The following is a 21,915-nucleotide window of genomic DNA, read 5'->3' on the forward strand; positions in this document are numbered from 1 at the left end:
ACCAGACTATTACAGACCACCTGTTCGAGGGACTGCAACCATTCCCCAGGGAAATTACAGTATCGGAACAACCCGGTAGCTTGCAACAATCGTAAAGACTTTAAAAACCACTTGCTTCAAAAACACAACGCTTTCAACTCAACTAGGTTTACAAACTTCTGAATTCTAACTTCTTTATTTGCTGGTATTTTCTTCCCGATGTTTAACCATCAACGGCCAAATAACAAATGAGCGACTTGCACTATGAATCGGTGTCTTTATACACCAAGAGCGCGGACCAAGGATAAAAGACTGATTTTATATGAATTTTCCTTTAACGCATTGTTCAACCGGGTAATTTAATATAGATAACAATTCAACGATAAATTACAAATATTGTCTTATGCCTAAACTGCATTTTTGTCACACTATTTATTTACATATTTTTCTGTTTACAAAAAGGATGTTTATTATTAATAATGACAATTATGTCCAAATGGTTGTCAAGAGGTTCCTCAAACTGGCTATCAGACATACTAATCAGGAATGCATGCTAATGATGGGTGCACGTTTTGGCTACACATTATGATTTCTTCAAGTGGTAGGTTTCATTGAAAAAATATAGCCCTACAAACAATCTTTTTTTCAATGGAAATCTAGATCTTCTATTTTGAGACACATACATAAACCAACAATGCATCGGATCCCGAACAAACGATCTTTTTACTAACCTGGCCAAAATTTCAACTCACTTTTATTAAATCATTTAAAACCGTGGCATCTGATCCTGAACAATTTGAGATAGGGGTGTTCTCAAATTATGCTTCGTCTTTCATACTTTAAAAGCTTGTGATTTCCTATAATTCATTTTGTACTCTTAGATACGGACAAAATAAGATCATGACTATTTCTAAACATATTACCAAATTATAATACCCAAAGCAATCTCAAAACTGCAAAGTTTACAGAGATTGACCAATTTAAGAATTCTACTCTGCTGAAGGGTTTGTGCTTACAATGAAGCAACACATCAAGGGTTCCAAGAAGTTAAGTTGAAGTCATCTGCTCTCAAATTTTACCGAATCCATCACTAGTTACTTCACTGTTATGTAATATCTGTTTTACAGATAACATTCCAGTTGTTGTAACCACAATCTCGCCCTGTTTATCTCGAAATTGACATCTTAGATTAGCTTTACTACCAAATTTGTACCTACGTGAGTAACACGACGGGTGCAACATGTAAAGCAGGATTTAATAAAACATATTAAGCAACGGAGAGAGTTCTACAGTAAGGTAAAATTCAGATTTTTAGTTTATTATTCGTGATATCGACATATAATTGTACATAAGATTTTTGTTACAATTTACAAGAAAAACAAATCATACTAAACAATCTCCTATAAAAAGAATAGTGTCCTGAAAGTGTACTGAAGCTGTACTGAAAGTGTACTGAAAGTAAACAGTGTTACTGTCAAACAAACATAGATTTTCCTTTCTTGCACACAGTACAAGTGCCTTTGAGCATCCTTTTCTTAGACTTCGGATCTGTGTAAGGTACTAAATTCGTTGTGTTTGTTTTCTTGCGACACGACACACAGTAAATCTTCTCTTTTTCCATTTGGATTATATAACTAGAAATATGAGTTCAAAGAATGGTATTAAAACTGCGTGCATGGTGACCTCGAGGATTATCAAGCAGATTTATAGATAAAAAAACCCAGTGGTAATAAAGATATGTCCCTTCGAGGAATTGATGACTTCTTGATTATTTAATAAGTGTATGCTTAACATTAGTTTGAGTGAATAGTTGGTTTTTCTGTAAATTTGCTTCCATGGTGTCAGCAATAGACAAATTTAATTAAATGCTTCCAGAAGTTTGTCTTGTTATATTTTTGTGTATCAGGATGCTGTCACATATAGCATTGACTACACTGGCAGCTTTTTAGTCAGGTGTAGTCATTTCAAATTATAGAAACGTGCATATCTAATACATACTAAATAATAGCATTTAGTTTGTTGGTATACTGTTGTTAAATCCTTTTCTCTCTCTTAAATGATATATAATACATCAGCATTTCGTCTTGTTTCGGTTTTACTTTGATTAAAAGTGTTTGTTTTTTAGTAGCTAAATTAAGCAGTCTTCCTGTAATTCAGTGGTTGTCGTTTGTTTATGTGTTACATATTTGTTTTTCGTTCATTTTTTGGTATAGATAACGGGTCGTTAGTTTTCTCGTTTGAATTTTTTTACATTGTCATTTCGGGGCCTTTTATAGCTGACTATGCGGTATCGACTTTGTTCATTGTTGAAGGCCGTACGGTGACCTATAGTTGTTAATTTCTGTGTCATTTTGATCTCTTGTGGACAGTTGTTGGCAATCATACCACATCTTCTTTTTTATATTGTTTAGTAAACTCAGTACTGTACAGTAGTTTTTCAGATAATTCAGTATGTTGTTATTTATACAGATGAGTAAAAACCACTGAAAAGTCTGATCAGAACCCCAATAAACACATCTTAATTGACTGATGAGTAACAACCACTGAAAAGTCTGATCACAACCCCAATAAACACATCTTAATTGACTGCAAATGAACATTCTGAGCAGTATTAAATCTACCGCAGTGGACCAAAAATTACTGAAATACTGAACATAACTTACAATTTACTGTTCAGCGAGAAGTTTAGCAAGCTAAAAAATCAGGTTTAATCCAACATTTTCCACATAAGAAAATGCCTGTACTAAGTCAGGAATATGACATTTGTTATCAATTCGTTTGATGTGTTTGAGCTTTTGATTTTGCCATTTGATTAGGAACTTTTCGGTTTGAATTTTCCTCGGAGTCCGGTATTTTTGTGTTTACTTTTTATATCATGAGCTGCGCAGATCTTAATAACAGTTTCAGTTCAAAATTGGTTTACTATATATGTTTGCTATTTAATTCTTTTTGTGTTAATATTAAAAGTAAAAATATCCTCCATCAAAATTTTCTTAAATAAATATGCATTTATAAATACCTTTTCTACGATCAAATGTTCTGAATATAGTTTATCCCGATTGTACCTTGCACAACCTTCACTTGAATTCAGTCAAATAAGAATGTCAGTTGTTGATAACATCGTTTGTACATATATGTATCATAACTAAACTTCTACCCGGATGTTGTTGGAAAACATATATCATCTTATTCACATTCACTGATATACAGTTGATAATGCGTAAACTTGTCCACTCATCGATAACAAAAACAAATGCGTTATTTAACATATTCAGACCTAACCTAGATTCTTATTTCTTTTGCCATAATCGCAGATGTTAATATTTCCATTATTATCATTCTTTGTAATTTAATTTTAATTAGATTGTTGTAAACAATGCCTTGCAATCATAACTCTTTATAATTTTACATGAGTTAAAGGAAGCAAACCCAATTCAAAAGTTTGACGGTCTCCATCACGAGTTGGTTGTATCTGTGTCACTGAAGACCACGAATATATGTTTGATATACCCGTCCTCTTTTCACTCAACATCATTACCGAATGAAACTTATAACCGAGTTTGTACTCAAATGAGCAACACGATGGGAGCCACTAGTGAATTAAGATCTGCGTTTCCTCCCAGTATACCTGAGACCATCACTAATTTTTCCACGGTTTATATTACTCACTAAGATGACAAACAACATCAGTATCTAGAATTTATACCCCAAGACCATCGTGTACTATTTGTGAAGTTGATATGAAATAAGTAGCAACAAGGTCTTTGTGTCTTCCGATGACCATTTTTTTTAGCAAATGACAAGAAGTTCTTTGACATAAACCTGGTTCATCAACTTTTTGCACAGACACATGTGACGTTTTATAAAGTCTGATTAGCAGCTGCAAATAAAGGACACAGTAGTATACCGCTGCAAACTTTAGAATATCAAATGAGTTGGGAAATATATATCCCACAAGTAAATGAAGTTGGTATATTGCTTCTAAGGTGGGGGAAATTGATTATTTCAAAATTAGAATCGTCTTGTTTGTCATAGATTCTAGCACTAAGTTGACCTCTTATGTCAAATTCGAGGTATAAAAATGAGGAAGAGGAAGCCGTGTCTTTTTTAATTTCTAGTTCAGGAGGATATATTGATATTAGTCATTAATTCAACAACCCAAAAAATAAAAAATAAATATAGAGGCTTCTTAGCAGTAGCATCTAGTGAAACAATTAATATGCGTATATGACAAGTTGAAGGCGTTTCGAATCTTGAAAAGTTTTGGGTAAATCTACATCAAACATTTACATTTGTTTTCGAGAAAAAAGTGTACCATTAAGGGAGTGGTGACATGATTTGGGATTCACTGTGCCCCTCTTCCCGAAGATATGTTTTTTTAATGTTATGAATCAATAAGGAATAGCTAAACTTCATAAACACTTAACAAACTTTGACCATACCAACATATATCTAAATATTTTTTCTCTGTAAATATAGGCAGCAGTAGTGTTACGGTGTTCAAACTCACGAATAGACAATCAAAGTTCTAAAGGAATCGCATGAAATTCGAAAGGAGCGCATCACCTGCTGAGGGAACGACCATTTAATTTGAAGGATGCGGGGGGGGGGGGGGGGGGGGGGCAGGTTATGTTTTAAAAATATAGATATTCTGAATCCAGATTTTCACCAGGCCTTATTGTGTTTAATTTTGAAAAAAAATAATTTGATTGATAGCTTCGTAATACTAAATTGAAATGTTCGCATTATCTGCGAAAAAAAAAATCCGACTCAGAAAAAAACCCACCTTTTAAGATCTTAAACTGCAAAATTATGTCGTATCGAACAACTTTTTCGTGACTGTTATACAAATTTAGTGTCGATTTCAGTTGTTCATCCTCATAACTCTGTCTGAGCAATTTTTGTATAAGGAGTATATACTTGTACTAATGAAGACCAAAATTACATGAACACGCACGAGCGTTATGTATCAACTGCTGAGAAATCGGGAGTTGACAATTGAAAAATTGAATGCACCATTCTAGTTTAAACCGTCAAAATCAACGAAATGATCAAAATCTGAAACATCTTCTTTTCAGAAGTATCCATACTCTCAGGTTCACTGTGATATTTAAAGGCAAAAGTAGTATAAAGTTGGACAAAGGGTTACTTTATGATGCTTATGTTTGTAATAAAATTTTAGATGCAGAAAACATTAATTGTTGGTATTCATCTATGAAATATGTACTTCAATCACTTGATATACAAAATTTAGATACAAAGCTCAATAAATTAATTAAATTTGTAAAAGGTAAACTTTGTAATAGTTTTAAAACATTTTGGTTGGTCAAAAGATCTGAAACCTTATCACAAGGTAATAGTAAATTAGAAAATTACTTCAACCTCAAGACTGACTTTGTAAAGGAGGCTTATTTATCAATTAAAGATTTTAGTATAAGAAGAGCTATATGTAAAATGAGAATAAGTGCTCATGATCTTAGAATTGAGAAAGATAGATATAGTGAAAAATACATAGAGAGAACTCAACGTCTATGTCATCACTGCTTATCACATAGATCAAATTCTATTGAAGATGAGACCCATTTTACAGTAAATTGTCCATTATATGATGAACAGAGGAAATTATCATATGATAAAGTTATCACTTTTTGTACTAATTTTAAAGAACTATCTAATGATAAGAAATATTTCTGGCTGTTCACAAATGAGCATTTACCAACTCTCATGTGCCTAGGAAATTACATTATTAAAGGTTTAGAAATAAGATCCAGATGTAAACAAAATATATGAAATAATATGATATTTTATTGTTATAAGATTTAATATAATAGTTATATAAAACACATGTTGTATTAGGCTCTGATCCTGTCCATAATGTTATAGTATGGTATTAGTTTTCTGTTTTGCTTTTTCCAATCATATTGTGTTGTAAAATGATGCCCTTTATGGGTTCTTGGTTAGATTAATAAAATTCTTATCTTATCTTATCTTATCTTATCTTAGTATACCGCTGATCGATAGTCATAAATCGATTACTATAAGATGAAAACCACGGAACAACAGAACCAGTTAACTGAAGCAACAACAAAATAACAGCAAACATTCACAGAAACGGACTATTAGAAGAATTGTCATATTATTGACTTGATACAGACCATTTTAACAAAACAATGGTGGAATGAACCCGGTTATATGGCTAGCCAAACCTCCCGCTTATATGATTATGGTAAAAATACTGCTCAAATGAAAACATTACGTGACAGAAATACAGAACAAATAAACACAAGAACCTTCAAGACTGAGAAATAAATAATTTTATAATATAATAGTACACTACTACATTAAACCACATAATAACAATTGACATCTCCCATGAATACACGACAGTACACCAGGACATCACATTATCTCTGCTTCCTTATAGCGTTTGTCACTCTATTTAGAACGATTTGTTCATGTATTTATAAAATAAGTGTTCATACATCGTAATTTTAAGATATATGAGATGGAATTTATAAATGCCTCACTTGCCGAACACAGAATATTTGATGTTTTGTAGAGGCTATGCCTATAAGCATCTGTATAACATTTCCTGAACACTTCATACAAATCAGCATCGACCTCAGCTATTCAAAGCGGTTCACCTTTGAATGTATACTTTGTAACGTATAAATGAATTTATTAGGAAGCATCTAAAATAGGTATAACGTTTCTAAAAATAATAACAATTTAAACACGTCACTATTGACGTTACCAGTACCAAAACTTTTCTTTTATTCATTCAATGAAAGCCTATTGTCGTGAATATAGGCCAAGTGACATTAGAACGTTTTGTAATGTAATTGTTTCCCGTACTTTCGCGCACACTATTGTTAATGTAACGTAACGTTATTGTTACGTATATATATATTTCATCTTACGATCATAAAGCATCTGAACTAGCAAGACGTTATTTTTCTTCCACAACAAAAGTGAATAACCCTCAAGATATTGGTGCCGTGACGAAAACCTCAACTAGAGATGAGTTCGAAACTCAAAACAGTACGAGCCGCACATCGACGAGCAGTAATAAAACTACTGAAAAAAGCAGACCCGACAGAACCGCAACAAGATGTTGTCAACCTCAGATCCATGATGGAGCTTATCAAAACCAAGAAGAAGACATTGTCCGACCTCAATGAGAAGATTTTAGAATCTATTGAAGAAGAAGAAGACCTCGACGAAGAAATTGAAGAAGTTGACAGATACGAGTTAGAGATTCAAATTGGAATAACGAAAATTGAAAAGTTCATAAAAGAAGTAAGTGTTAGTCAGTCTAAAAATCAATCAGCTCTTAACCCTAATGCATCAGATTTTATATGCAATAACCCCAGCGTGCAAGATCATTCTAACCAGATAATTTTCAACTCAGAGCAAACAAGCCTAAGCCAGTCAAGCATGCCCACCTCCACAGTGTCAAGTCATTATAACAAATTGCCTAAACTCAACTTGCCAACCTTCGGCGGAAATCTATTGGAATGGTCAGCCTTTTGGGATTCCTATAATAATTCCGTACATGAAAATCCTTCATTGAGTGACGTGCAACGATTTAATTATTTAAAATCGCAACTTTATGGAGAAGCTAGCCAGTGTATTTCGGGAATGCAAATGACTAATACAAACTATAATCAAGCAATACAAATTCTACACGAGAGATTTGGCCAACAACACAAAATAGTAAACGCATACATGCAAAATTTGCTAAATTTGCCTGCACCAACGCCCGGAATTAGGGGACTGAAATCGTTCAGTGACACAATAGAAAGTAATATACGTGAATTAGAAGGAATGGGTCGATATCAGGAATCGTAAGGAAGCCTTTTAATACCACTAATACTCAACAAACTTCCATGTTTTGTCAGACAAAACATTACTCGAGACCACGGTAATGATGATTGGAATATTTCAAGTTTACGCAAAGCAATAAAGAAAGAAATTTGTATCCAAGAGGCCGCTAACGCCAATCCTATTGAAACCGATATTATCCCCACCGCATCGTTCGTGACAGAAACTACAAACAAAAGATGGAAGTCAACAGGGTCTAACAATAGTTCCGTTAAGACTAAAAGGCCGTGTTTGTTTTGTCAAAACCCGCATCACCCAAATGAATGTACAAAGATCACCGATATAAACGCCCGCACCCAAATCGTAAAGGAAAAACGAGTTTGCTTTAACTGTTTCGGTAATCACAAGGTTTCGGAATGCAAGTCAAAATACAGTTGCCGAAATTGCAGTATGAAGCATCACAGTAGCATCTGCCGTAATAATTTACTAAATGAAAACTCCACTTCAAATGAAAATAAAGCCGTAACAAAACCTGTCAACGAAGAGCTACAAAGTACCACAGAAACAACGAGCGCCGCTATGCATTCTGCAGTTACAGCACATACCGAAATTCTATTGAAAACCGCCGTAGCGCCCGTATGGTACCATGATGAAAGTGTTATGACTAACATTCTACTCGATGAAGGCGCCCAGAATTCATTTATTTCTCAAGAACTAGTAGAGAAACTCCATATCAAACCAACTGGTATAGTAAGCATGCAAATTTCTGCATTTGGCGGGAAAGAAGGTGATGTACGCAACCTGGAGAAAGCAACATTATCCATTGAGACCGAAAGAAAAGAAAGAATTCCAATGGAAGTAATTATTGTTCCAAAAATTGCCGCACCGATACATATGAAGAAACGGGTAAACATTAACAGCTTGCCCTATTTACGAGGATTACAACTTGCCCACCCAGTTACGCAGGATGAAAAGTTTAATATTTCACTTCTCGTTGGAGCAGACTACTACTGGTCTTTAGTACAAGATGAAATTATTCGAGGTGACGGACCAACAGCTGTTAAATCTAAAATAGGCTATTTGCTATCAGGACCGCTGAACACAGATACTGATAATACACAATGGAACTCTACAAGGATGAATGTTTTAGTGGTGCACAAACCCGAGGAGTGCAATTTACAGAAATTTCGGGAAATTGAGTCGAGCGGATTAGAGACGAATTCTGATGAAACCATACAAAATGTACAAAACCTAATGCTTGAGTATCAAAACTGTAGCATAATTTTTAAGGAAAATAAATATGTCGCAAAACTACCTTGGGAACCACCACCACTACCAAAGGATCGAGTTAAAGACACCCTACCATTTTGCACATCTGGGATAGATTTTACCTGACCTCTACACATCAAGGATACATCTCATCTTTACATGGGAAGATTATTACGACAACAGAGATGCACAACGACAAACACAACGCGAATATTCAACAACTTGATACAATCACAGCAAACAAACTATTTGAGCAGCAAAAGTATGGACTTCTACAGGACTAATTACCTCACGACCAATTGTGAAGTTATATCCATTAGAACTATAGTAACTGTTAAAGGATTTTGTGAAGGACAGTTAACGTAAAGTGAAATTACAAAAAACTTTCAATGTGATCAATTTAAAGAACTTTAATAGTTTTGATTATTTATCATTTTAAAATAATTTTATTTCTTATGCATTTTGAGGCCCCCAGAATGTCGTGAATATAGGCCAAGTGACATTAGAACGTTTTGTAATGTAATTGTTTCCCGTACTTTCGCGCACACTATTGTTAATGTAACGTAACGTTATTGTTACGTATATATATATTTCATCTTACGATCATAAAGCATCTGAACTAGCAAGACGTTATTTTTCTTCCACAACAAAAGTGAATAACCCTCAAGATACCTATTATGAAGTCGTACTACTTTCTGGGGTTTGTGTTGTTGTATATCCATTGGTAGATGTAGATGTTTGTTCACTTGAAGTTGCATTATCTGGATTGGTAGATTGTAGTGTTATAGTACTTGGTGTCGTTAATGTTGTAAGTCCTTCAGTTGTTGTCGGCATTTCGGATGTTATTTGTACATTTGAAGTTGTAGTATCTGACTTCGTCGTTGTCTCTATTTCTGTCATTATTTCCGTTGTTAAACTAGTTGTAACAGGTGTACTTATATCTTCTACTGTTGTTTGTACTTGTGTTGTAGTAGTAGTTTCTTCTGCAGTTGTCGATGGTATTGTAGCAGTAGTTTTTGTCGCAGATGTCGATAATATTGGAGTAGTAGTTTGTTCTATTGTTGTTTTACCTCTCGTATAAGGCAGTTCACCTACAAGTCTCTGTTTAACAAATGTGTATTTTATTGTTTTTGTAGAGTTTTTTTCGTATGCAATCGTGCTGATTGTTCGAACAGTTGTCAAATACTTGTTAATAGTTTCTTCAATGACATGTTCGTTTGGTATATTTGAGACACGAAACAGAAGGTAAAGATTTGCCGTAATAGATCCATTCCTGAAATAAAATAAAATCTTATTATTCCATACTGCAATTTACACACTCATGGTTCTTGTGTATCGAATTATCGGATTTTGCTTGACAATCATGGAGCTAAAAGTAGTCTCAGTCGACACAAGTCACAGAAACTTTAGATATTTAGATTGTAATATCGCCCAAAAAATAAAATTATTTAAAAACTGCATGGTGGATTTAAACATTGATATTTTTGTTTGACATATTTGCCATAATTAAACATTCGAAATATGAAATATCATTTCCAAAGATTTTAAATGGCTTATCATTTTAGATAATTGTATTTTCCCTTAAATTTACCTCTTTTTATTTTTACGTCTTATATTGAAAAATATATTATGATCTGATTTTATGAATTCAGTTTTAAATATCAATATACGTAACTTTACCGGCTATGATACAAGAAATAACGAATAATGAATTTTAAATTTTTTTTAAATTAAGAAGGGATTTTTTGGGGCAAAACGAGAAATATCTGATGTCTATTTTTAAGACTTGACTGAATTACATAATCTAGAAATTGACAATGAGGGTCGGTTGAAAACAAAACTTTACGACAAAAGAGATGATTTCAGCTTTCCCATTGTGAACTTTCCATTTCTAAGTAGCAACATTCCAGCAGCACCTGCATACGGGGTATATATATCCCAATTGATACGATATTCCCGTGCTTGCATTACCTATCATGATTTTCTTGATAGAGGGTTACTGCTCACAAGGAAGCTATTAAACCAAGAGTTCCAAATGGTGAAGTTGAAATCATCCCTTCGTAAACTTTACGGACGCCATCACGAGTTGGTTGACCGTTATGGAATAACCGTTTCACAAATGATATCGGATATGTTCCTTACGTCGTAACTACAATCCCCTTCCCTTTCATGAATGTGACCTACCGAATTAGACTATTTACCGGATTTGTAATCACATAAGCAACACGACGGGTGCCACATGTGGAGCAGGATCTGCTTACCCTTCCGGAGCACCTGTGATCACCCCTAGTTTTTGGTGGGGTTCGTGTTGTTTATTCTTTAGTTTTTAATGTTGTGTCATGTGTACTATTGTTTTTCTGTTTGTCTTTTTCATTTTAAGCCATGGCGTTGTCAGTTTGTTTTAGATTTATGAGTTTGACTGTCCCTTTGGTATCTTTCGTCCCTCTTTTAAGAAGATGTCAATGTCCATAAGGGACAACTTGGAAGAATATAAACCTTGGAATTATCGAAATTCAACAAATAATTATACACACATGCAAAGGACTAGGGGCTATAAGGGCCATTTTTGGCCCCACCCCCAAATTCCATTTAATTTGTCATGTTGTAAGTCTATACCATAGACCTTCTGAAAATAATCGAATTTTGGGTCTAGCTGGTTTATTCTGTTGCCTAGCAACCACTAAAATGGCAGAGTTAAAATCATCAAATATGATTATTATACAGCTTAATATATCTATATTTGAAATTGAACCTGTTTAGCATGCAGTGAACTTTACACTTGTACACTATTTAAATACTACATAATTAATTGCACATTTTTGCCAATTCACTGTTGTTTCTCCCTAGCAACATATCTGTGCCCATGGCAACCGCGATTTGTTTTCTATTTACAAGATTTAATTTTAAATATATTGAAACAGAAAGGCAATTTAAGGTGTAAATTGTAAAAAGAAACAAACTCCAAGGTAAATACTAAGGGGGAAAGCAATATTGAAACACCAACAAACAAAACAAAATACCGGGTATTGCTGATATATACAGATTGTGCATCTGATGCTGGGTGGGGTCTCACTTATCAGCGACAAGAAGAATAATATAAAGACAAGACACATTTAGCGCTTAGAAATCTTAATATTGATTATCTTCAAAAAATAGATACAGACACATGCCTTAGAGGGTGTTTTCAAAAGTCAGTGTATTTCCATGACAGTAGTTATGTTTCCAGAAGGGGTTGGGGTTGAAGGGGGGCACTTCTATTTACACCTTTTTAAGCTTGAATAAGTGAAAAGTTGAGAAAACTATCAGATATATATGATATAACTTTTTTTCCTAAACAATTTATGAAAAGGTATATATTTTTAAAATGTTAAACTGGGTAAGGTGACAAAACAGCGGCACCCCTATCAATTAAGTATTGAAGTACCCCCCCCCCCTTTCCAACCCCACCTCCTCTAGACTTATGTAAAGGATCGTTAGGGTTGACTTTTCCAAATTCATCTTATTTTTATTATCTATTTCAGTCGTCCAGACTTATTACCGTTACATTCTATAGAATTACAAAACAAAAAAATTGTATTAACCATTTTGAAACCTATAATAAGTTTATCTTGTGAATCCCCTGGTTCACATGATAATTCACACACAGGGATATACCTATCTGGGATAGTTGTACCTTTTAGGGCATTTGTTAACAACGAATAGTGCAATAAACTGATTAATTATTAAAAAAAAAACAAAAAAAAAACAAAAAAAAAATGGAACATGCTACTATATCAAATAAATCTGTATTCTTAGATTTTTTCTATATTCATTACATATATATATATATATTATTTGTTTTATTGTAGTTTTTGTCAATGTGATTAGTTTACTCAGTTTCGCCTTCACTAATCTTAGCGTCGTATGACTTGGTCTTTGATCATCATGACAATATTCATTATATATTCGTCAAAATTATTGAAAACAAGAATGTGTCTTTATTACATGGATGCCCAAATCGCAAGACTAACAATGGCCAGGAAATCCTAGGTTAGGACAGGCCCAAAAAATCGGCAGATTTAAACATGTTTTTTTTTTGCGAAGTCAAACCCAATCTCCCTTTACCTCTAGGCAAAGTAGAAAAAAATTAAACACTCAATACACACAGTAAAATTTACTTCAAAAAAAGTCTGAGTCTAATGTCAGATTCAACTACCTTGACCGAACACTTAAACCTGAAGCGAGACACAAGGACAATCAGACGAACAGACTGACAAACGCACGGACGAACAGACGCATAGACCAGAAAACATAATGCCCACAAATAGGGCTTAACAACAAAGCCGGGTCACATTTTAAAATTTACACTTCATTTTTACGCATGATTATAAAACTATTCAAAACCTAACCTTTAAAAAGGTAACAGACATGTAGTATGCTTACAGACTTCAGGCTCTATTTTCTATGCATGGAAAGGTCAATTATCCATATATATATATATATACTAGAACACACCCGTGATATCACGGGTCCGTGACTGAATTAAAGTATATAACTATGCGCAAGCCTTATTTTAGTATTAGTATTGTCATCTGATAAAGTCATGCCGATTATAAGATACACAGTTTTTCTCTGCTTTCAAGTCTTTCTGTTTGATGAACCCGTCGAACTTGAACTTATAAATTATTGGTAATATTAATTATTTGGAAAACAAAATGTCCTGGAATGGAGTATTTTTTAATCAACAATGAAAACTGTACCTATACGCCTTATTTTTAGTCCAGATTTTTAGTATTCCTATTGTTATCTTAGAAATTCTTACTGATTAAAATACTACAATAGGTAATAATTTGACAATTTAGTAGTGTCATATTAATCCTGAATACAACGTTTGGTGGTGCGCCTGTCAGATGCGGAACGTACAAATAAGGTAATAGGTAACAGGTGAATATACTATTGGTATCGGTAGCGGACTCGACCCGGAACTTCTTAATTATTGGCAATATTAATTACGTGGAAAACAAAAGGGCCTGGAGTGGTGTAATTTTTAATCTACACCTTTGTACTATATTAGTTATATATAAAGTTGAATTCTGTGATTCGTCGTTTTTACGTGATGACGGCTGACAAATTGGACCTCGTAATTTTAGTATTATAGATTCATTTGCAAATTTTTAGATCTTACATTGTTGGGTTGATGTTTAGACGAGTTGTATATACATAATGTGCATAGCCATGTATAACCATCACTGCTGGTGATCCAATGAATAAATCAGTTGTATAGTTGTCACAGGCTCAGATGTACTTATATAATAATATATGATTACATGTTTATACGGATATATGGATAGTATACCTTATGTTGTTTCCGTTTTTTTACCATAAAATTTTATAGAACTTGTTCTCTATGCACATTACCCACAAAGACACATTCAATTGGAACATAGGTAGTTTCATTTCGAAATAAATCTCGTGTTTCTCGCCAATTATTGACATTTAAGTAAAATACACCCCCCCCCCCTTTCGTTACATAAATCATGGATCTGACCTTAATATCAGAGAGGGAAGATTGCCCTATTCAAACAACAAATTTTGAATTTATAATTAGCAAAAACATCAGAAATGTACAGATTTTGTTATATTGATGGTCTATCTAAAATTTTATAATTAAAACAATTGTCCTCAAAATTGTTATTGACTCCCTTACACATGAAGTCTATTGCTGTCTGATTTTTTAAAGAAATTTAACTAGATAAACTTACGGAAATATAATTAGGAATACACTTTACATTCATAAACAAAAAAAATAAGTTTCTATAGGTATAAGAATGTATAAACTAAACTTTGTCAGATGAAAAGGTCCAATTTGGACGGCAAATTTCAGCTTTTTATTGCTCCGCTTGGCTATGAAAAATATAAAATAAACTATCGCACCAACCTTGCACCAAAAAGATTTTTTATCCGAAGTTTGATATGTATGAACTTGTCAAAATGTTAAAATTTCTAATTGGTGCAAGCATGGTGCGGTGGTCAAAATTTAGAAAAACCATCAAATTTTCGGTATTTTTGCTTATTTTCCCAATTATGACGTCATTTGCACCTACCATTGTGACGTCATTGAACCTTTTTTAGTTAAATAAAAACATTTTTTTTAAATCATTTACTCATATTCTAATAATTTATGGAGAAAAATCTGCTCTGTTAGAATTTTCATTATCTTGTAAATCTGGGGCCATTTTAGGCCATTAAAGCCCCTACTCCTTTGTCATATTTTATTATGAGTACTTTTAATATGTTACTGGCCCCAATGCTGGAATATTGAGCTTAAATGTATTGTCACAATGAAAAATGAAATTACATTTGACATTTGACATTTCCTTTGAGTTATGAACATTTGTTAATTGTCTTTATTTGCTATTTACTTATTTTTGTACTAACTTGATATTAATAAGGTCACAGGAATAAAAACTGCTGTATGACGAAAAAGCCGTATCAATCTGTAATATAAAAGATAAAATATGGGTATTCTTAATCAATTATATACATTCCTTCTCTTGTAAAGTGCTTAGTACAAAACAACATTTACCCCCTCCTTACGGTTTAAGTTCTATAAAAAAATATTGAATTGATGGTACATGTATATGAAATTTGCTATTCAATATTAAAGTTCAAGTATGGAATAACTATTTTTAACACATCAAATCAAAAGAAAATGGGATGAACCATGTTGCGTTGAATGAAAAAGCGTCTCTTGTTTTGCACGAAATTGATAATCGTTGCTAATTGACCATAACTTTAAGATTGTATATACATTTTCATGAAAAGAAGATGTGATATGGCTGCCAATAAGACAACTCACCACAAGAAACCAAATGACTCAGAAAAAAACCCAACTATATGCCTTTTTCTCATTACTTATTGTACGTAGAATAATTGTGCTAAGTCAACAACTTTTTGCAGTGAAAAAAACCCCATGTCCTTGTATTTTGTCAACTTTATAGATGGAATATTTCATAAATAGTATTGAATTTATATTGGAAGGAGGTTGTTGCATTGGTCGAAGGTTTTGTCATTATCTAATGCATTGTTCTTAGCACTGTGTTATGTACTCATTAATACATTTTTGTAATTTGTCGGTGTTTCATTGTTGTTTTTTGTTTGTCCTTTTTTTCTCATTGTCTTTTTTTTATATGGAGTGTTGTTTTTTACTTGTTCCGTCGACTTTTGACTTTAACATTTTTTACGGACTTCCCCTTTTGGAATTTGCATTTTGCAGTATTTTTTATTATCCTATTTACATGTTATTTGAGATCTTCAGACTTCTGTATCCTTTTTTTGTATTATTTTACTATTCCTCTAAATATTGTATATATGTAGTTTAATTTTGATATAAGAAAAGTCTCTGACATATATTTGAAGCCCTTGAGGTATCATATCACAAATTCAGCAAATAGGATTGGGAATATATGCAAAAGAATCTATATTCCACATTTTTGACATTGATTGTCGTAATGTGCTTCTGATGCAGAAAAATTGGTACTCTTTATGTTATTATTTAAATGCATAAGTAAAACAATGTAGCTTGAGTAACATTTGAGTCCATAATGAGTAACATTTGAGTCCATAATGAGTAACATTTGAGTCCATAATGAGTATTATAGTCGGATGTAGCTTGAGTAACATTTGAGTCCATAATGAGTATTATAGTCGGATGTAGCTTGAGTAACATTTGAGTCCATAATGAGTATTATAGTCGGACTGATGTAGCCCAGATTTACTATAGTCAAACACTTAATATATCTTGTGTTTGAATCGGTGTGAAGTGGATTAACTTTCAACTTTAAAACAATATTAATGTCAAATATAATTCACCTACCTGACGACATATTTCCTGTTCCATGATTCTGATATCAAAATTAGCATCCATAGATCCACTAAATTTTATAGTTATTTCAATTTGAGCTAAAATATATATAAAAATATCATTAGCTGTACTATTTAAACAAACAAATATGCAACAAAGAGCAGACGGCTCTATATGAAATTAGGAAAGTTAATATTATAAAGAAAGTGACTTTACATTGCCATTATTAGACCGGAGGACGATATAGCCAAAACATAGCGTTTTCCAAAACCATTTTACATGTATAATTCACACAAACACACGAACAAAGCGATCTCACAGTGTGTTGGTTTGTAACATTCAGTTAAATATATGTTAAGTTTTATATGTGAACGTCATCAATGGGGAGTCAGTATCGTTATGTTATAAGATTGTTTGCTGTAGTCTTAACACATGATTCTGGTTATCAGGAGTTGAGTCGCTTGATCCTCTATCCATAAGATGACAACTTAAAGTAAACCCGTATGTAACGTTTATTTCAAAAATTGTGTTTTGTCAATTTTCATATTCAAATTGGGGTGCAGTTAAATACAAGGGAACTTTTTGTCAATTTATTTATGTTATCCTCTTTTGATTGAAAATATAGAACTTGAATATTTCTGACTTTGATGTCTTAGATTTATCTACTTAAACAGATATATCAATGGTTTAAACGTGTTGTAGTCTGAACTATATGAAATAGAAAAAGTTTTGGAAAAAAAAAAATATTTGAACTCGAAATTGAACTTCATATGCCTACAAAGAAAAAAATATTAACGGTATTTTTGTTATTATACTTTTTTTTATAATAACTAATGGTATAGTTAGATGACACAAAGCAGCATCGTAATATTCAAGCGATTATAGCTTTGTGGTTTATGTGTCTTGTAAGTTCCAATTCTGAAATACTTACCGAAATCGGAAGGATCTGTGACTGAAAAGTACGAATATTGATTAATTCAAACGATATCGAAAAGGATAAACTAAATTATGATGGAATGGATATCATGAAATGGTTTTATGGCTTTATAACTATTTTGATCTGAGCGTCACTGATGAGTCTTATGTAGACGAAACGCGCGTCTGGCGTATTAAATTATAATCCTGGTACCTTTGATAACTAATTATTCTAATATATTCCCATACTAATGATAAAGGAGGATAAGATACAACACTATTTTGCTGTAGACCTGCTTCATATTTAAAAGGTTTTACAAAGATCCCAATCGAATTAATTAATGTCATGACAGACTAAGACACCAGACTATCTTTGGATCTGAAATCTACTGAGTATTTCCTTTTCCCTCTATATTGCTGATAAATAGTCTGTATCAACTTTCCAAATAATAGACAATAGTCTTGCAGTATAGATCCCGGATACTGACGTTGTTTGCCATCTTAATAATGTGTTAAAGTATGATTTTATTTGTCTGTTTGAATATTAATTCTACTGTTTAGACTATTTTTCGTGATATGAATTTGACCTGGCTTTGTTCTAATACATCCCGTCATACAAGTGGGAGGTTTAGCTAGCTATTAAACCAGGTTTAATCTATCATTTTTTTATATATAAGAATATGCCCGTACAAAGTCAGGATACGACAGTTGTTGTTCATTCGTTTGATGTGTCTGAGTTCGGAATTTTTGTGATTATACTTTTTGAATGATTTACTGATTCTGCATAACAGATATTCTTATTATGTCGGCGAATCTGATCTTCTTCTGTTGGAGTTTTGTGGTTCACTCAGCCTTTTTTTATTGGTTTGTGTTGCATCTTACTTTTGAATTATTCATGTATATATTATAGCATTGTAATAAGTAATTGTATGAAACAAATTGCACAAGAAAGAAAGAGTGACGAAGATACTACTAATTACTTTTATCATATTTAATTATATTCTAAAATGTCATATGCAAGTAGTAACTTTTTGATATATTATTTACAAATAGTTGGTATTAATAAAAAAAAAAAAAAACACAATAGAGATAACTATGGCCTCATTAACAGAGTAATACTTGAATTACTTACATATCACAATCACAGGAATAACAGGAAACACAAATATTATCATTAAAAATAATCCACAAAAACATGAAGCAATGTTATTTGTTTTTTCTTTACGCGGATTTTGAGGAAGTAGATCTTGTGTACTTGAAGAGCTCAACACATCAATGCTATCAAATAAATTTAATACTTTTGGGCCCTGTAGCAAGAAAAAAGATAGAAAGAAATTACATTAAAAACTGTAACACGAAAAAGTAAGTATATTGTATATAAAAAAGATCTAATGTTTCCCAAAAGATGCATACTATAAGAAGCAATGATAACTAATTAATACATCAGCTTACATCATCTTTAAGCTATGTTCTTTTTTCTATATTTAATGCCATTCACTACAGATCAACCGTTTTACATAATACGGATAGCCTTGACTCTACAGCTGTGAAATATTGTTTCTGATATTCAACATATATTATGCAACACAATCATACCAGGAATATTATTTTGATGAAATGATTACAGCATAACGTTATGAAAACAAACAAAAAACTCCCAAACATAAGACGTTACAGTTTATTGTCAATGAAACTGCAATTAATCATCAGCAGGACGCCGAGGTATCAAACGCCCAACAAATACCAGTTTGAACGTATTGACAAACGTATGTCATATTATCACTCATACTATATATGTAGATTTTCATGAATGCAGTGATTTGAACCTTTTTTAGAAAAAAATTATGTCAGCATTTACGTAGATTGCGCATCCATAAAAGTACCGTTTTCTTTAGGGGACAACTGTTTGTGTTTTGTTTAGGGGGGGGGGATGGAAGTTGCAGTAAAAATTAGAAATAGGAAACTCGGCCCTGGAAAGAACTTAAAATAGATAGCTTTGCAAAAGACAGGATGGAAAAGAATAATCTGCAACACAAAATGTAGGAGACATTTGTATACAAAAGTGCACATTTTCGCAAGAACAAAAAATGACCATTCATAGCAACAGATGAACATAAATGATCAATCCGGAAAAAAATCCTCAGACTCTTTATTTATCAATAACGTGCATGAGTGTTTATACTGAGCAATCAAACTACCTATTAATAAAAGATACACACCTGTCCTTTAATGAACGATGTTCTTGGTTTAGAAATACGTCTGAGAGTCCATTTATTTATTGCTGATTTCATCTGAAATAAAACCATTTTATCTATTTACTCAATCGGTTCAAAGCATATAGTTAAACAATTAAACATTATATTAGTGCAAATTAATTTAACGATTGTAACATATGTATATGTTTTATCTTGTATCTTGTATGAGCATTGTTTTAACACAACAACACAAACTTTATCTGAACATCTAAAACATTCAAAAATTGTTTAGTAAATGATATTCTAAAAGTAAACCAAATGACTTAACTTGCTCAATGTGTGTTTTTATAATCTTTGTCTAGAGGTTGCTGTCTAATTGACACATATCCTATATATCCTTTACTTACTGATAATGTCAAGTTAAAATACAAAGGTGTCAAAACTTTACATAACACGGCTCTTTACACAGGTGAAAGATATATGTAAAGTAATATTTTAAGTAGTAATAAAGTTTATAACAATAGACGTTTTTAATTGAATACAAATAAAGAGAAGCTGAAAGAAACTTTTTTCCTTACATTTCTGAATTTTGACAATAAGGAAGATTCCTTCGTAAGAAGACGATTTGCCCATGCGGGGGTTTCACTCTCCAAATGTTCATCTGGAGGAGAGTTCCTCCTCATTTTTCGTCTTTGAGAGGATTGTTTATGTCTTTTAAAAGATCCTTGATCTGTTGATTCACCAGGCGGAGAAATATATGGAACACTTCTTGACATATCTGACGCTTCAAATCCTACCGGAAATGACCTTGCTGTTTCCAGTATTGATCGAGGACTTTCTACACCTTGCAGGCCGATATCGTCTTCCGAAATAGGTGGTGGATAGTAATTTCCATATTTATCTTTAAAGAGTTGGTTTTCATAGACACGCTCACTGTGCATAGTTCGTCCAAGTTTGTCCATCCCTGTGTTATGAAATCTCTGATCCTTAGGAGATATTTCAATGTGCATAGTTCGTCCAAGTTTGTCCATCCCTATGTTATGGAATCTCTGATCCTTATGCGATATTTCCTTTTCATTACGAGATGAATTTCCAATCCGTTGAGCATATGCTCCACTATTTCTGCGCACGGGAAGATCTGGTGTACTTGTAAGGTTTTGAGTAAAACTTCCGATTCTTGTAGCATAGTCACCGCTTGTTTCACGAGAGTCGATATCATGTCGCCTGTCCGAGCTTCGTTCAATTCGGCTGGCGTAGTCACCACTTGCTACAAAATCTGATCTTTGAAATCCACTAAGGGCTTGGGAATAATCCAAACTAACTGCATCATCAAGCCTGTCATTATTATAAGGTATTGAATTTTCTTTCGAATTATCATAAAATCCTGAAGCACCCAAAGGTAAATTTTTACTACTTTTTCCATACATTTTATAATCCAGTTTTGAGCGATAACATGTAAAGCCATTAAAATGTTTTGACCTTACAAATAATAACTGGGTATCTCTTGATCAAAATTATAAACCGTGTAAACATATATGTATAATACGGTCTATTGTTTTATCCATTTAAGTACAAGCCCAATGCATTATAAATTCTATTTTATTAACTTCAGTAATCTGATACATCTTACTATTCTGAATGTCTTTATTCTAAATTTAAAATATTTGTTATGCATTAGATTTTTGTAATACAATCGATCTTATTTTGTTTGGGGTACTTATTTGTATGCACGGTATTGTGTAATTACCTTTCTAATTAAAATTTAACTAACAAATGTTATAAGTTTCCTCCAGAATACCTCGAATTATACCTACTAAAATCAATAATATTTTGAAAACTGATCAATGATCACAGATCAATAATCCTATTATTATGAACATTTTTAAACTA

General features: G+C 32.7%; 3 protein-coding genes and 1 long non-coding RNA gene across 4 annotated transcripts; 2 read left to right on the top strand and 2 right to left on the bottom strand.

Annotated features, from left to right (window-relative positions):
* Window positions 1–1,276: 1,276 nt before the first annotated feature.
* On the bottom strand, window positions 1,277–3,130 carry LOC139518065 (uncharacterized). The gene is made up of 2 exons (XR_011663281.1): window positions 2,999–3,130; window positions 1,277–1,613 (listed from the first exon to the last, which is right to left on the bottom strand). It is a non-coding gene; the product is annotated as an uncharacterized lncRNA (long non-coding RNA).
* Window positions 3,131–6,277: 3,147 nt separating this feature from the next.
* LOC139518066 (uncharacterized) lies at window positions 6,278–21,579 on the bottom strand. Its single transcript, XM_071309722.1, has 8 exons — window positions 20,604–21,579; window positions 20,050–20,121; window positions 18,963–19,137; window positions 17,847–17,867; window positions 16,928–17,013; window positions 15,490–15,548; window positions 9,745–10,345; window positions 6,278–6,771 (listed from the first exon to the last, which is right to left on the bottom strand). The coding sequence occupies exons 1-7, from the start codon at window positions 21,450–21,452 to the stop codon at window positions 9,748–9,750; spliced, it is 1,860 nt and encodes a 619-aa protein (XP_071165823.1). The 5' UTR covers window positions 21,453–21,579; the 3' UTR covers window positions 6,278–6,771; window positions 9,745–9,747.
* On the top strand, window positions 7,000–7,830 carry LOC139515551 (uncharacterized). Its single transcript, XM_071305128.1, has one exon. It carries the CDS (start codon window positions 7,000–7,002, stop codon window positions 7,828–7,830), a length of 831 nt encoding a protein of 276 aa, XP_071161229.1.
* LOC139515552 (uncharacterized) lies at window positions 8,254–9,198 on the top strand. Its single transcript, XM_071305129.1, has one exon. It carries the CDS (start codon window positions 8,254–8,256, stop codon window positions 9,196–9,198), a length of 945 nt encoding a protein of 314 aa, XP_071161230.1.
* Window positions 21,580–21,915: the final 336 nt, after the last annotated feature.

Source organism: Mytilus edulis, chromosome 3, assembly GCF_963676685.1.
Source record: "Mytilus edulis chromosome 3, xbMytEdul2.2, whole genome shotgun sequence".
Lineage (NCBI taxonomy): Eukaryota > Metazoa > Mollusca > Bivalvia > Mytilida > Mytilidae > Mytilus > Mytilus edulis.